At 40.1% G+C, this 18,201-nt stretch overlaps 1 protein-coding gene across 1 annotated transcript in view; it reads left to right on the forward strand.

Annotated features, from left to right (window-relative positions):
* The window catches only part of LOC134651268 (sodium-independent sulfate anion transporter-like), a 40,670-nt gene that overhangs the window by 583 nt on the left and 21,886 nt on the right, over positions 1–18,201 (forward strand). The window contains exons 2-6 of the mRNA XM_063506336.1: positions 9,007–9,147; positions 12,138–12,208; positions 12,691–12,883; positions 16,523–16,627; positions 17,525–17,643. Coding sequence (XP_063362406.1) covers positions 9,007–9,147; positions 12,138–12,208; positions 12,691–12,883; positions 16,523–16,627; positions 17,525–17,643 — 629 coding nt within the window. The remainder of the gene's footprint in view (positions 1–9,006; positions 9,148–12,137; positions 12,209–12,690; positions 12,884–16,522; positions 16,628–17,524; positions 17,644–18,201) is intronic.

The following is an 18,201-nucleotide window of genomic DNA, read 5'->3' on the forward strand; positions in this document are numbered from 1 at the left end:
GAAACGGTCATTACAACTAGTAACAAATTGCATAATATGTTGTATTGAAATGTAATAAAATACTTTTTTATTAAAAGTGTTTGAAGTCAGCAGTGGTGGATTTGCAGTTTTAGCCGCCCTATGCCCCAGGCCTTGTAGTAAGTGTACTAGCTGCCCCTTTCTCAGCATCCATATATAAACTGCCTGTGCCTACTCGGTCTTAGGGCCAATCCGCCACTGGAAGACAGTATATTTTCATTTTTCATTTGGAAACCTATAAATCAATGTATTAAAATGAGTGCTAAGTTTTTGCTTAGAAATAAGTTCAAGGAGATTAATATATTGACTATCATCTTCCTCGCGTTGTCCCGGCATTTTGCCACGGCTCGTGCCTGCCTGGGGTCCGCTTGGCAACTAATCCCAGTAATTGGCGTGGGCACTAGTTTTACGAAAGCGACTGCCATCTGACCTTCCAACCCAGAGGGTAAACTAGGCCCGTATTGGGATTAGTCCGGTTTCCTCACGATGTTTTCCTTCACCGAAAAGCGACTGGTAAATATCAAATGATATTTCGTACATAAGTTCCGAAAAACTCATTGGTACGAGCCGGGGTTCGAACCCGCGACCTCCGGATTGCAAGTCGCACGCTCTTACCGCTAGGCCACCAGCGCTTCTCATTAGCGCTTCAGATTAATATATTGACTATATACTCCCAACATATTTATGAAAATACTGTATATCGCCACTATACTTACTCAACCTCGTATCTGCAACACTCATTTGATGACAAAAACACCTGTATTCTGAATGAAAGAAAAGCGACATTTCCATCAAATGATTGTTGCAGATATGAGGTTGAGTAAGTATAGCGACGATATGTCCATAAACATATAGATAACTTCAAAGGAAATTGTGACATACATAACATTAATACCAGATACAAGGAAAAACTAGCAGGGCCAACCGCATGCTGCAAAATATCAAAAATTCTTTTAAGGGTAACTGTGTACGGTCCTACAATAAACTGCCAAGTGTAACTGAACTTCCGTTGAATAGATTCAACAAACATATTAAGATTAGATTCATTTGGATAGCTTATTATAATATCAAGGATTATGTAAATGACAAAAATGCCTGGGACTGAGCTGTGCCTGACTGGGATTTTTTTTTATTTACAAAATTAATGTACAGTCCTCAGCAGAAGTTTCTAAGCGGGCCAGGTGCTCTAAATGATCTTGACACGACTCTATTGTTAAGAGAATAAGAGTGTGTCAAGGTAATTTTGAACACCTCGCCCGCTTAGTAACTTCTGCTGCTATGGGTTTAATGATTTTTATTACTCATAAAGATCGAAATTGCAAGTGTAACAATGAGCTTCAAATATAACAATTTCATGTGAATTTAACAAGTCATATATGGTATATAATATGTATATTAAATTGTGTAAACGTACTTCCTATAATGTCCAAAGAGGAGAATGGGAACTGCGTTTTGTATGGAAATGGAAAGGCGGTTTCGGGACGGCCGTCTACTTTCGCCTTAACGCCTGAAATTAAAGTTAGTGTTATGTTCACAAATGTAACAATAGTCTTAGTTTGCTATGATATTTTCGCAGGGGCAGTAGAGAGCAGTTCTGAGATGATCCACGAGGTATTGAGTAAACTCCTCAAAACTGACAAATCCCCCCCCCCCCCCCCCTCCTTTTGGAATTCTAAAAAAAGGAAGTTAGGACTAGTAGGTATATCTACTGCACGTGCAGAAAACTCCAAACTATATCTATGATGATTTAACTATGGAACAAATCAAATGATTTTATGAAATATTTTAATCTGTTTTTTTTAAGTAGTCACACTACTTTATATAAATTATAAACTGAAATAGATATCATTAGGTACACTAAAGAAAAGGCGTCTAGCTTTTCAAAGATAGCATACACCAGAGAATTTGGGACGGGTAGGTATCGCCGTGACCGTGGTCTTAGTGGTCAGGATAGCCGCGTAAGCTGAAGACGCGGGTTCGATTCCCGCCTCGGCCACCGGTGAACTTGGTCACTTTTCTTTAGTGTATGATATCTATTTCAGTCTGATGATTTAGCTTAACGTCGTAGTTGTTTAATTTTCTTTTCTATAAATTATCTTTATAAATCCAAACCTTACAACGTAGATGGCATATGCTAAAACTATTGTTTTATTGCAAGCTTATTCTTATTCGAATCTTTAATTCTATGTTAGAACCTTCAAGATTAATTATTAGGGCTATGGTTTAACTGGTTTCCGGATTGCGTGTATTGTCAACCGCACGTAATGGGGCGGCACGCGCCTTAAGTCAGATTGACAGTCTAGACAAGTGATCGTCGGCTTATTACAGTTAATTTAAACAAGCAATTCTTGTTTATTTATATATATATATTTCGGGGATCTCGGAAACGGCTCTAACGATTTCGATAAAATTTGCTATATGGGGGTTTTTAGGGGCGAAAAATCGATCTAGCTAGGTCTTATCTCTGGGAAAACGCGCATTTTCGAGTTTTTTTATGTTTTCCGAGCGAAGCTCGGTCACCCAGATATTTACACTTAAATGCTATGCCAATTAAGTATCATGGAACGAAATAGATGGAATAAATCAAGGGGGGGGGGTATCCCGGAGTGGCGAGTTCGGGGTTCGGGTCCCGTCTGATACAGTGAGTTTTCCACTTTTACTACTACCTACTTGGAAATCTCATACCTATGTTATGATACTATTACTTATCTGTGCCTATCAGGTGCCTATGTTTAGTAGTTAACTGATAAATAATCGAAATCTTGAAATCTTCAATCATTTTTGCAACTAAAACCCCACGTGTTCAATCAAACTATAAACTATATGAATATATTATTGTTAAGATAAGTTAATTCTTTCCCAATCTGTGCATTGATTGCTTGAACCAGTGCCCCAGTATGATAAAAGAGCTGTTTATATATTTGACTAAGGTTAATTTATTTTTAATGAACAGTTAAAATAGAGTTTACGTTAATTGAAGTAACCTCGAATATGCGTAAAATGTGCATGCATGTATAAATGTTTCAGTAGTATTAGAGTCCCTTAGATACCTACACGACTTCGTCCTCAATTCTGCAAGTTTTTTCTAAATAATGTATTAAAATATTACGTTCATGTAAAACATGTTTCTTGTCAACATTTAAATATGGTTCTACTAGAGTTTTTTGAAGATCTGAATCTGTAGCAAGTTTAAAAGAGCTCAAGTCTCGATAAAATGTCCGGAGTCAATAAAACTGCATATAGTGTATTTGATAGAGATTAACCTTCTAAGCCCCACTTGCACCATCCCACTAACCCGGGGTTAACTGGTTAAACCGTTAACACAGTGTCAAATTGTACTGGTAACCATGATAACTTCAATTTAATAAGTTTAAGCGGTTAACCCCGGGTTAGTGGGATGGTGCAAGTGGCCCTTAAGAGTCTAAAGACTCGAGAGTCTTTACAACATTATTAGTTACAAATGTTACAATGCTCATTCACAGCAGACGCTCCAATTTTATCATCATCATCAATTATCGAGAATATTAAACAAGTGTTAGATAACGCCAACTCACAACGCGACCGGTTCCCAAAGACGGCGCACGCGCCGAATCCGAACCATCGTAGTCCACTAACCATTCGTAAACCCTATTACAATGGAATAAAGGCTCCATTTGGTCAGTTAAATGTGTAGCTTACCGTACTTGTGCCGTGGTAATTTAATACGAATGTGGTGTGTTTGATGTAAATTGATACCTATTTAATTTGATCATTAAGTATGAGCGGGATCATTGGAAATGGTAAGCATTTTTTATAAATAGTTAAATACCTGTGTTTAGGTTGACAAAATAAAAAGAATACCTATTTAAGTTTTACACAAATAAATAAATCTATACGATTCGATTTCTACGAGTAGGTGAAGAGTGTTTTGCACATTACAAATACTCGTAACTTTATAACTCTATAGTTTTTGTTAACGACACATAGTTATGGTTATGTTTTTTTTTACGGCCATGGAATTTGATTTTTGTGCCACTTCTTACCATACCTTACCTTATCACAGTGACATCTAAGCGGTTTACAGTACAGTAGGTATTTTATGACTGAGTAGGTACTAGTATTTTTAAACCTTCGAACACCAATGGTGTTACCTCATGCTGCGCTCCAGAACAAAAGTAGTCGACGTAGCTCGGAAAGCGGCCAAGCTAAAGTGGGACTGGGCTGGTCATGTCTGCCGGATGCCGAATGAGCTGTGGGCCAAGATCGCCGCAGAGTGGCAGCCCAGCTCAAAACGAGGAGTTGGCAAACCACGTCGGCGATGGCGAGACGGTTTATCGGGCGGTTTGCGAACCGGTCGGCTTACACAATACCGCCCCTCATTTGTAGCGTAATTAAATATTAATAAATATTTCAAGGATTGTTATCACTAAAATATTGATTATGTTATTGATACTGATTTCTATTTTGTTTAATGTTAATAATAACGTATGAAACGGTCATTACAACTAGTAACAAATTGCATAATATGTTGTATTGAAATGTAATAAAATACTTTTTTATTAAAAGTGTTTGAAGTCAGCAGTGGTGGATTTGCAGTTTTAGCCGCCCTATGCCCCAGGCCTTGTAGTAAGTGTACTAGCTGCCCCTTTCTCAGCATCCATATATAAACTGCCTGTGCCTACTCGGTCTTAGGGCCAATCCGCCACTGGAAGACAGTATATTTTCATTTTTCATTTGGAAACCTATAAATCAATGTATTAAAATGAGTGCTAAGTTTTTGCTTAGAAATAAGTTCAAGGAGATTAATATATTGACTATCATCTTCCTCGCGTTGTCCCGGCATTTTGCCACGGCTCGTGCCTGCCTGGGGTCCGCTTGGCAACTAATCCCAGTAATTGGCGTGGGCACTAGTTTTACGAAAGCGACTGCCATCTGACCTTCCAACCCAGAGGGTAAACTAGGCCCGTATTGGGATTAGTCCGGTTTCCTCACGATGTTTTCCTTCACCGAAAAGCGACTGGTAAATATCAAATGATATTTCGTACATAAGTTCCGAAAAACTCATTGGTACGAGCCGGGGTTCGAACCCGCGACCTCCGGATTGCAAGTCGCACGCTCTTACCGCTAGGCCACCAGCGCTTCTCATTAGCGCTTCAGATTAATATATTGACTATATACTCCCAACATATTTATGAAAATACTGTATATCGCCACTATACTTACTCAACCTCGTATCTGCAACACTCATTTGATGACAAAAACACCTGTATTCTGAATGAAAGAAAAGCGACATTTCCATCAAATGATTGTTGCAGATATGAGGTTGAGTAAGTATAGCGACGATATGTCCATAAACATATAGATAACTTCAAAGGAAATTGTGACATACATAACATTAATACCAGATACAAGGAAAAACTAGCAGGGCCAACCGCATGCTGCAAAATATCAAAAATTCTTTTAAGGGTAACTGTGTACGGTCCTACAATAAACTGCCAAGTGTAACTGAACTTCCGTTGAATAGATTCAACAAACATATTAAGATTAGATTCATTTGGATAGCTTATTATAATATCAAGGATTATGTAAATGACAAAAATGCCTGGGACTGAGCTGCCTGACTGGGAATAATTTATTTTGTTTACAAAATTAATGTACAGTCAGCAGCAGAAGTTTCTAAGCGGGCCAGGTGTTCTAAATGATCTTGACACGACTCTGTTGTTAGGAGAATAAGAGTGTGTCAAGGTAATTTTGAACACCTCGCCCGCTTAGTAACTTCTGCTGCTGACTGTATATGGGTTTAAAGATTTTTATTACTCATAAAGAACAAAATTGTAAGTGAAACAATGAGCTTAAAATATAACAATTTCATGTGAATTTAACAAGTCATATATCGGTATATATTATGTACATTAAATTGTGTAAACATACTTCCTATAATGTCCAGAGAGGAGAATTGGAACTGCGTTTTGTATGGAAATGGAAAGGCAGTTTCAGCCGTCTACTTTCGTCTTAACGCCTGAAATTAAAGTTAGTGTTATGTTTACAAATGTAACAATAGTCTTAGTTTGCTATAATGTTTTCGCAGGGGCAAAGAGAGTAGAGAGCAGTTCTGAGATGATCCACGAGGTATTGAGTAAACTCCTCAAAACTGACAAATCCCCCCCCCCCCCTCCCTCCTTTTGGAATTCTAAAAAAAGGAAGTTAGGACTAGTAGGTATATCTACGGCACGTGCAGAAAACTCCAAACTATGTATGATGATTTAACTATGGAACAAATCAAATGATTTTATGAAATATTTTAATCTGTTTTTTTAAGTAGTCACACTACTTTATATAAATTATAAACTGAAATAGATATCATTAGGTACACTAAAGAAAAGGCACCTAGCTTTTCAAAGATAGCATACATCAGAGAATTTGTGACGGGTAGGTATAGGTATCGCCGTGACCGTGGTCTTAGTGGTCAGGATAGCCGCGTAAGCTGAAGACGCGGGTTCGATTCCCGCCTCGGCCACCGGTGAACTTGGTCACTTTTCTTTAGTGTATGATATCTATTTCAGTCTGATGATTTAGCTTAACGTCGTAGTTGTTTAATTTTCTTTTCTATAAATTATCTTTATAAATCCAAACCTTACAACGTAGATGGCATATGCTAAAACTATTGTTTTATTGTAAGCTTATTCTTATTCGAATCTTTAATTCTATGTTAGAACCTTCAAGATTAATTATTAGGGCTATGGTTTAACTGGTTTCCGGATTGCGTGTATTGTCAACCGCACGTAATGGGGCGGCACGCGCCTTAAGTCAGATTGACAGTCTAGACAAGTGATCGTCGGCTTATTACAGTTAATTTAAACAAGCAATTCTTGTTTATTTATATATATATATTTCGGGGATCTCGGAAACGGCTCTAACGATTTCGATAAAATTTGCTATATGGGGGTTTTTAGGGGCGAAAAATCGATCTAGCTAGGTCTTATCTCTGGGAAAACGCGCATTTTCGAGTTTTTTTATGTTTTCCGAGCGAAGCTCGGTCACCCAGATATTTACACTTAAATGCTATGCCAATTAAGTGTCATGGAACGAAATAGATGGAATAAATCAAGGGGGGGGGGGGGGTATCCCGGAGTGGCGAGTTCGGGGTTCGGGTCCCGTCTGATACAGTGAGTTTTCCACTTTTACTACTACCTACTTGGAAATCTCATACCTATGTTATGATACTATTACTTATCTGTGCCTATCAGGTGCCTATGTTTAGTAGTTAACTGATAAATAATCGAAATCTTGAAATCTTCAATCATTTTTGCAACTAAAACCCCACGTGTTCAATTAAACTATAAACTATATGAATATATTATTGTTAAGATAAGTTAATTCTTTCCCAATCTGTGCATTGATTGCTTGAACCAGTGCCCCAGTATGATAAAAGAGCTGTTTATATATTTGACTAAGGTTAATTTATTTTTAATGAACAGTTAAAATAGAGTTTACGTTAATTGAAGTAACCTCGAATATGCGTAAAATGTGCATGCATGTATAAATGTTTCAGTAGTATTAGAGTCCCTTAGATACACGACTTCGTCCTCAATGCTGCAAGTTTTTTCTAAATAATGTATTAAAATATTACGTTCATGTAAAACATGTTTCTTGTCAACATTTAAATATGTTTAGATATGGTTCTACTAGAGTTTTTTGAAGATCTGAATCTGTAGCAAGTTTAAAAGAGCTCAAGTCTCGATAAAATGTCCGGAGTCAATAAAACTGCATATTAGTGTCTTTGATAGAGATTAACCTTCTAAGCCCCACTTGCACCATCCCACTAACCCGGGGTTAACTGGTTAAACCGTTAACACAGTGTCAAATTGTACTGGTAACCATGATAACTTCAATTTAATAAGTTTAAGCGGTTAACCCCGGGTTAGTGGGATGGTGCAAGTGGCCCTTAAGAGTCTAAAGACTCGAGAGTCTTTACAACATTATTAGTTACAAATGTTACAATGCTCATTCACAGCAGACGCTCCAATTTTATCATCATCATCAATTATCGAGAATATTAAACAAGTGTTAGATAACGCCGACTCACAACGCGACCGGTTCCCAAAGTCGGCGCACGCGCCGAATCCGAACCATCGTAGTCCACTAACCATTCGTAAACCCTATTACAATGGAATAAAGGCTCCATTTGGTCAGTTAAATGTGCAGCTTACCGTACTTGTGCCGTGGTAATTTAATACGAATGTGGTGTGTTTGATGTAAATTGATATTTAATTTGATCATTAAGTATGAGCGGGATCATTGGAAATGGTAAGCATTTTTTATAAATAGTTAAATACCTATGTTTAGGTTGACAAAATAAAAAGAATACCTATTTAAGTTTGAAATAAATAAATAAATCTATACGATTCGATTTCTACGAGTAGGTGAACAGTGTTTTACACATTACAAATACTCGTAACTTTATAACTCTATAGTTTCTGTTAACGACACATGGTTATGTTTTTTTTACGGCCATGGAATTTGATTTTTGTGCCACTTCTTACCATACCTTACCTTATCACAGTGACATTAATGTGGACATCTAAGCGGTTTACAGTACAGTAGGTATTTTATGACTGAGTAGGTACTAGTATTTTTAAACCTTCGAACACCAATGGTGTTACCGCATGCTGCGCTCCAGAACAAAAGTATTCGACGTAGCTCGGAAAGCGGCCAAGCTAAAGTGGGACTGGGCTGGTCATGTCTGCCGGATGCCGAATGAGCTGTGGGCCAAGATCGCCGCAGAGTGGCAGCCCAGCTCAAAACGAGGAGTTGGCAAGTTGGAGAGTGGCATGCTGGATTTCAATCCAAATGGAGATCCACGATTAGGATGCCGTTTAAAAAACATTGTACGTTTTTGACATTCACGGACCAATTTTGGAGTGCAGCCACGCTATTTGGACTGTTGGAAGGCTCGTCAGTGGCCACCTTTAGAATTCCGTAAATATAATGTTTATTTTATATCCACAGGGCATGCGCCGGCCGAGCCGAGCCGCGTCCGTCGCGCCGCGTCGAAGCTGTGCGGGCTGGAGTCTTGGCGGCGACGGGTCCCCATCACAACATGGCTGCCGAACTACAAGTCGAAATATTTGTTCAGGGACTTCATAGCGGGTTAGTATTTAAGAAAACGGGTTGTTTTGTGCGGGTTGGAGGTTGGACTGTTGGAGTAGGCTAGTCCTTTTGAGTTGCGCTTAAAAAATAATTGAAAGGACTCGACGCGGGACTTATTAATTAATTAAGGGTCCCCGGCAAGCTCTGTTCTCCATACATGCGTGGTTACGCTCTCATTTTAAAACGAGTAGCTAGTTCGATCTGAAACTTTGTACCTACTTACCTATGTAATTAGTTTATGTAGCTTCAGCGGGGCTAGTACATGATTGGCGCGACAGTATCTCGCCGCGACATAGACTACCCGTCTTTATCTAACTGTATTAATTAAAGAGGGACGGGTAGTCTATCTCGCGGCGAAATACTGTCGCGCCAATCATGTGCTAGGCCTACTGATACCATAGACCATAGTTAAAAAATACAGCGAATTTAAGTTTTTCATACAAAACTTATTATTGCTCTATTTCGTTTGTTTTATAAACTGGAGCTATTTATATAGTTACTACTACTAATAAGTAATTACAGACCTAGATATACCTCATGTAATTCTCTATGTGCAAAGTTTCATTGCAATCCAACTCGTAGTTTTAAAATGAAAACGAAATTCCGTTTGTATGAGAAGGTGAAATTCGGCCGAGCTTACCGGGGACTCTTAAAAGGGGGAAGATTTTTAGCGCAGTCTCGCAGAGTTTTTCAAATGTTGACTCAAAAGACCCGAGTTCCTACCAAGACTACTGAGGGTCTACCGCGAACCAAGTTCGACGTGTTGCCTCCCTGTCACAGAGCGACAGAGGTAACACGTGGTTTCGCAGTGGGCCCTCTGAAGAGTCGAATAATCCTCCTATACGTGTAGACCTTGAGACGGAATCATCAGATCATCACATTCCATATCCATTGTTATACTAGAGACAGACTAAACAAACAGCAAACAGTCTGATTGCAGCTTATCACGCGAATCATCTTAGAGGCAAATATATTTGGATAATCCGCTACAATGAGTATGCCTTTACTTTATTTAGTAATATTTAATTAGTAAATACGTAGTATTTTCTGCCTTGTTAAAGTCATCTTAAAGTCAATATTAATATTAATTGTTGAGACTATTTATGTTTGTGTTGAGTTAAGAAATTAAATGGTTTAGATAACTTTTGTACCTACTCATGTGCGGAATGTTAATCTTCATATTATCTTACTAACATGATTTTTTCATGCTCTTTAAAGCAAGATACTAGGTACTTTTTATGAACTGACTAGTTTTTATGACCTGGATAACTTCCTGAACAACTGGCCGGAGGAAACACCAAATCGGGAGTCGTGGAAATCAAGGGGAGACGCCTTTGCCCAGCAGTGGGACACTCGTATAGGGTAATAAAATAAAACTAGTTTATTAATTTATGAAATAAAATCGAAAATATCAACAAAAACAAAACACTGGACAAGGCAGCCTGAGGCAAGATCATTGATAGAAAACGTCAATCGGAACGTAGTTTGTCAAACCGAATTTGTCAGTAAATAAAAAAAAATTGTACTCATCTTTTTCTTTTGGGTGCTAGTACTGGTTTAAGACAAGGATAGTATGATTCTCTCCGCCTATGTTTGAAATGAGACAGTCCTATGACAAACTATAAATAAGTACATAATGTATGGAAACAGTCACGTGACTTTTCGTAGCTTTGTGATACCGATACGTTTTTTATTTATTTGGCATTTATTTGGCGTTAATTGATGTACGATTGTCATTTGGTCTAGCCTACCAGGAATCCCAATAGGTACTCCTAGGTCGTACGGCACGTTTTTGTGATAGATAGGTACATTTTGCTGTGCGTGCTAACCTTTTTTTTTTTTTTAAGAGGGGAAATGCTTTACGCATAGGTACCACCCGGCGCGGGGACGGGCCGGGATTAACCTAACCTAACCTATCCAATTTCTTTGTCCAATGTGTATTTTGCTTTCCGCAGTGCAAAGCACATTATTTGCGACTTGCTGTGTTGCGAGTTGGCATTCCAAGTCTTGCATTTTAAACACACGTGTCGGCATATGATACTATGTGAATTACAAACAAAGCTTCATCAAATAAATTTGTTATATAATTTAAAAAATAATAATGAATGATAGGTTGTACTTACCAATGAGATTTAGCTATGGACAGTATGGACATTATTAGGCTGCCATCTTCGTTCTGTCAAAATCGATTGTAAACTTAATTAGAACTATTTATGTTATTATTTCCGATGTCTATAGAAATATACTTCAAGTGTAAGGTTTTAATGAATAGGTAGCTACCTATACTTAATGTTTTTCCCACATGTTCCCGTTGAACGAAGTGCAGCACTATTTATGTGTGTCCTAAGTTGTTTAACTTGAACTTATTTCTCCATTTCTGTGCAAACATACCACATTCCTCGGTAATTTGATACACCACAAGTATTCTGTATGATCACATGTAAATAAAGCCTTATGCTTCTTTGTTTAAGGTCCATTCTCTTGGAAGAATTAGAATTGAGATATTTATTTAAGTGTTTTTAGTGGACGGTTCGCAGGATTCAGTAGTTGGATAACTGCATACCAACTTGTTATGAAAAATGCATAGATAAACTTGTTTATTACTTACTTACACAGATACGGGGCTATAACCGCGAAAATCGAAGTTCGGAAATTGCGGGCATTTTCTCTGTCACTCTAATTACGCCTTCATTGGAATAAAAGAGAAAAATCCCGGCAATTAGCGAATTTCGGTTTTCGCGGTAGCCCCTCAGTATATACTAAATCACTCAGTATATATATACGGGCTAATTTAGCCCGATTTTCTAAGATAACTGGAAAAAGGTGCTTAATCCATTCAAATTAGGTAAGCCGGTACGATTCGAGTTCTATGGCCGCTCCGCCACTGTTATTTTAGTAGTACCTAGTAGCAAAACATTTGATTGCACCAAACAAGTACAGTCAGCTGCAGAGATAGTTGTAAATTACTAATTATTGTTGTATTCTTCCAGGATTGACGGTCGGCCTGACCTCCATTCCTCAAGGAATCGCGTATGCCATAATAGCAGGGCTGCCGCCTCAGGTAGGAAATACGGATTGAGCCGATTATACTTAGTGAACAAGAGAGACCTCACACTAATGTTTCCCGAGCGTCGCCGTCTAGTCAACTCTATGGCTGCTGCTCGACGCAACGTTGGCGCAACTGCGCAGCGACGCTATTTTCCATATCTGACTACTTGACTTTCGAAAACACTGGAATTAGATTTAAAATGTTCAATAGTTTTAAATAAGAACAATAATAAAAATCGTGTATTGTCACATCTCGTAAGTATATAGGTTCATAAAAAATAAAGTAGCATAATAGAAGAACAAACTATTATTAATTTATACAAATCAAATAAATTATAATACGTATTGGGCAAAGCATTTTAGTCTGCATGTCCTGGGCCGTGATAGCTACTCGGCACTGGTTTTCAGACCGGTCACAGACTAGAAAAACTACAAGAACTTTTCCCTGTTCTCGATGATTTTTCTACTGATCGACGAAATAAAATCCCATTCCAGGTGGGCCTATACTCCAGCATCTTTCCCGGGTTCGTGTACGCCATATTCGGCAGCTGTAAGGACGTCACCGTCGGCCCGACGGCCATACTGGCGGCGCTGCTCGCCAAATATGTCGCCAAAGCCGAGGCGTTCGCATATCTGGCTTCGTTCCTGTCTGGATGTGTCATTATGTTACTAGGAGCGCTGCAGTTAGGTGAGTATTGGGTCTAAATGTCTGTTTTAGCTGCTTTATTTGCCAAATATGTCGCCAAAGCAGAGGCCTCGCATATCTGGCTTCGTTCCTGTCCGGATGTGTGCTGCAGTTAGGTGAGTATTAGGTCTAAAAGCTGCTTTATTCGCCAAATATGTCGCCAAAGCCGAGGCGTTCGCATATCTGGCTTCGTTCCTGTCCGGATGTGTTATTATGTTACTAGGAGCGCTGCAGTTAGGTGAGTATTAGGTGTATCTATGTTAGCTGCTTTATTTGCCAAATATGTCGCCAAAGCCGAGGCGTTCGCATATCTGGCTTCGTTCCTGTCTGGCTGTGTTATTGTGTTACTAGGAGCGCTGCAGTTAGGTGAGTGTTAGGTGTATCTGTGTTAGCTGCTTTATTTGCCAAATATGTCCCCAAAGCCGAGGCGTTCGCATATCTGGCTTCGTTCCTGTCTGGATGTGTTATTATGTTACTAGGAGCGCTGCAGTTAGGTGAGTATTAGTATTGGGTCTAAATGTCTGTTTTAGCTGCTTTATTTGCCAAATATGTCGCCAAAGCAGAGGCCTCGCATATCTGGCTTCGTTCCTGTCTGGATGTGTTATTATGTTACTAGGAGCGCTGCAGTTAGGTGAGTATTAGGTGTATCTGTCGGAGGCAGATCGTACAATCGGCCATATCGAGATATTTCTAGGCATACCATGAAACGCCGCCATTTCATGATCTGACTAGCGACTACCAGCCATATCGTTCAAACATCAACGTTTGACGATTTGCCTAGCGATGTTTAGGCATATCAAATAAGTAGGGTGTGATATTCCTAGGCATATCATGAAACGCCGGCATTTCATGATCTGCCTAGCGCGACCATCAGCCATATCGTGCAAACTCAAGGGGTGATATTCCTAGGCAGATCATGAAACGCCGGCATTTCATGATCTGCCTAGCGACTACCAGCCATATCGTGTAAACCTCAAGGGGTGATATTCCTAGGCAGATCATGAAACGCCGGCACTTCATGATCTGCCTAACGACGACCAGCCATATCGTGGAAATCTCAAGGGGTGATATTCCTAAGCAGATCATGAAACGCCGGAATTTCATGATCTGCCTAGCGACGACCAGCCATATCGTGCAAACCTCAAGGGGTGATATTCCTAGGCAGATCATGAAACGCCGGCATTTCATGATCTGCCTAGCGACGACCAGCCATATCGTGCAAACCTCAAGGGGTGATATTCCTAGGCAGATCATGAAACGCCGGCATTTCATGATCTGCCTAGCGACGACCAGCCATATCGTGTAAACCTCAAGGGGTGATATTCCTAGGCAGCTCATGAAACGCCGGCATTTCATGATCTGCCTAGCGACGACCAGCCATATCGTGGAAATCTCAAGGGGTGATATTCCTAGGCCGATCATGAAACGCCGGCATTTCATGATCTGCCTAGCGGCGACCAGCCATATCGTGCAAACCTCAAGGGGTGATATTCCTAGGCAGATCATGAAACGCCGGCATTTCATAATCTGCCTAGCGACCACCAGCCATATCGTGCAAACCTCAAGGGGTGATATTCCTAGGCAGATCATGAAACGCCGGCATTTCATGATCTGCCTAGCGCGACCATCAGCCATATCGTGCAAACCTCAATGGGTGATATTCCTAGGCAGATCATGAAACGCCGGCATTTCATGATCTGCCTAGCGACCACCAGCCATATCGAGCAAACCTCAAGCCTCAAAAGGAACGTAAACTTGTATTAAAAGGTACGATCTGGCAACACTGGACTCAGACGCAGCGCCATATAGAATGCAGCGCCACCAGTGGCAAAAAATTAGTGTCCGACCGAAGGTTCGGTTTCGGTTTCGGCCAGTTTCGGCCAAAAAATCATGTTTCGGCTGTAGTTTCGGTTTCGGCCAAAAAACGGCCGAACCTTTCGGCCGGGCCGAAACTTACGAAATGGTACTTCGGACAAAGACCAAAAGTTGGGGAATAAGTAGGACAACAATATTAATACCTACATATACTGATTCATGTATATTAGGCACAGAAATTAATTGGTTTATTATAAAACACAATTCCACTAATGAGGGCGCCACTGGACGGTTGACGCAGTCTTAAGAGGCTGTCAATAAGTGAATGAGATAGCACTGTCGCATGGGCCCTGGGCAAGAGAATAATAAGAAAACTAGCCTCACTTTTTACCTCAATTTACCATTGGTTTGTGTTCCACATGTCCTCTACTTCAGCTTAGCCTTTGGCCTCGCTGCGCCATGCTCGGCCTGCGGTCTCGCTTTTTAATACAATGGACATTGGTTGGAGTCTGTGTTCAACTACTTATCCTGAAGCCTTAAGCACGGCTTTGACTTCGCATGAAAGTTCGCCTCAATGGGGCACTTCGGACTTTTAGGCCCAGGTCAAGATCGGTACCCGGCCTTGCGATGCGATATTGTTAACAAAAAATTTCGCGCTCGCTGCGCTCGCGTTTTTGGTTGACCCTGTATCTACAGTCATGTTAGCTTGACTGGTGAATGAATAGAGTTAGACCAAGAAAATTCTGCAATGATTTTGATAGCATACGCAACTAGTGCAAGTGTTATAATTTCATAGAAGTTTTGACCTTTAAAATAACACTTGCACTGCGTGTATTATCAACTTATCAAAATCGTTGCAGAATTATCTTGGTCTAACTCTAGTAATTTTCATAAAAAACTGCTAGAGTAACATCAATTTCAAGGACATTGGGTGTTGACAGCCCCATAATATGTGTGTAAAAGCGGTTTTATGACATTTTTTCAACGATTTTAACAAGTCTACAAAAGTTTCGGTTTCGGTTTCGGTTTCGGCCGAAACTAGAGCCAAAGCCGAACATTCGGTTTCGGTTTCGGTTTCGGCAAAAAAACATGTTTCGGTCGGACACTACAAAAAATGCAATTATTTTACGATGCGATCGGTATGAATGAAGCTAGGAATTCGACGAATACATTGCTCCCATCGATCTGCCGAATCTTTTATAAGACAGATCGTGATATGCCGGAGTTAATTTTAGTCAGATCATGAAATGGCGGCGTTTCATGATATGCCTAGGAATATCTCATCAATTATTTTACGATGCGCCCGGTATGAAGCTAGGAATATCAACGAATACATTGGTCTGACCGATCTGCCGCCTCTTTTATAAGGCAGATCGTGATATGCCTGGGTTAATCTTAGTCAGATCATGAAATGGCGGCGTTTCATGATATGCCTAGGAATATCTCGATATGCCCGATTTTACGATCTGCCGCCGACATATCTATGTTAGCTGCTTTATTTTCCAAATATGTCGTCAAAGCAGATGCGTTTGCATATCTGGGTTCGTTCCTGTCTGGCCGTGTCATTATGTTACTAGGAGCGCTGCAGTTAGGTGAGTATTAGGTCTAAAAGCTGCTTTATTCGCGAAATGTGTCGCCAAAGCAGATGCGTTTGCATATCTGGCTTCATACCTGTCTGGCTGTGTTATTATGCTGCTCCAGTCTCGAGTGGTCACTAACGACCACTTAAGGGCTAGCTAGCGCTAGTGTGGAGTGGTCCTAAGAGAAGATATGATAAAGTATTGTTGAGATTAAGAATACAGATGTATAGGTATACTTAATTTCCAGGATTCCTGTTGGATTTCATTTCGAAGCCGGTCATCAGCGGGTTTACTGCGGCGGCCGCGCTGCAGATCGGCGCCGCGCAGCTCAAGTCGCTTCTCAGGCTGACAGGTAGAGCAAAGAGTTATTGATTGTAATTAGAGATGCAACGGTTAGTTGTTTGGCCGGATACCGGATACTGGATGTTCGGCCTGACCCTCGGCCGAATGTTCGGTATCCGGCCGGCGGAACTATACCTTCATTTCGGTTTCTCAGTTGCGCATCGTGCAGGTTTTGACCTGTTTCGTAGTAAACATTCGCGCGGACTCATTTCTAGGTTCGAAATAAGTTGTCGAGCAAGTGAGCAGAATGTTTTTATTGTTTTAAAATAATAAACGAGTACTATTATGGCCGGGACTGTTTCTGAAATCCAATTTGTTTATTCCGAAATCAAGCAAAGTTACTATCCGGTATCCGGCCCGATAGTAGGTTACTATCCGGTATCCGGCCGGATATAAAAATAAGAGACGGATAGGCCGGATACCGGATAGTAACCAAATATCCGGTGCATCTCTAATTATAATATAGATGTAAAGTCTAAGATAAAAACGTGCCTCCTAGTTCCACAGCCGAGACAGATGGCGCTGCCCTGCGTCACGTGTTTTGTGGTTACCGTGAAACCAACCAACTAATATAGTCCCGTACTACAAATGGGGCATTATCTATGAAAAGGGACCTTATTGTCGATGGCGCTTACGCCGCACAGCGTCGCGCGGCATTGTATTTATATCGGAGCATCGTTAATAATGGCGCAACCGTTCAATGGCGGTTAAATAAGGTCCCTTTTCATAGATAACGTCACAAATATGGTCCTGGGGCCTATTTCTCAAACGGTATTAGTCTAATAAATAATAATATTAATCCACGTATGGATTGCCATGACAACACATTAATAATATTAGACTAATACCGTTCGAGAAATGGGCCCCAGAGCGCCGCTAATATTTTAAAACCTTGCTTTTATTTCAGGATCGTCGGGTAGTACATTTCTGGAGGCAATAATCAATTTGTTCAAGAATATAAAAACGATACATTTGTGGGACTCCGTTTTAGGCGTCACCTGTATAGTCTTACTGCTGCTGTTGAAAGTGAGTATAGTCCGGCAAGAAATTGTAGAAAATTATTGACGGCGAACTTGTTACATTTTTGACGTAAAATGCTTAAACATGGCAACAATCTAGTATGGAGTTTTTTTAGTTTCATTTTATTTAATTTCTACTATTTTATGTCGCAATATCGGTGTTGTTTTATAAATACCTTTAATCTTTTTAATTCCGCTGTTTGTGCCGCTCGTCCACCGAGGGTTCCGTACTTTTTAGTATAATAAGGGGGCAACAGAACTATTACGGTTCATGAGATACAGCCTGGTGACAGACAGACAGACGGACAGAGGAGTCTTAGTAATACGGTCCCGTTTTTACCCTTCGGGTACGGAACCCTAAAAACGGCCCAAATATCAATAGCAGAATTAAAATCACTACTTAATCGACTCATCTACGTATTGAAATTATAATTAACAGTGATATTTTTTTTAATTTTAACAAGCAGAAACGTCTGCGATCGATGCTATTAAGCTTAGAATAAATTTAAAAGTGGAAAAAATACTGGAGTATCGATCCAGAGACGGTGAGTTCAGGTCTCACCCG

Source organism: Cydia amplana, chromosome 9 (assembly GCF_948474715.1).
Source record: "Cydia amplana chromosome 9, ilCydAmpl1.1, whole genome shotgun sequence".
Lineage (NCBI taxonomy): Eukaryota > Metazoa > Arthropoda > Insecta > Lepidoptera > Tortricidae > Cydia > Cydia amplana.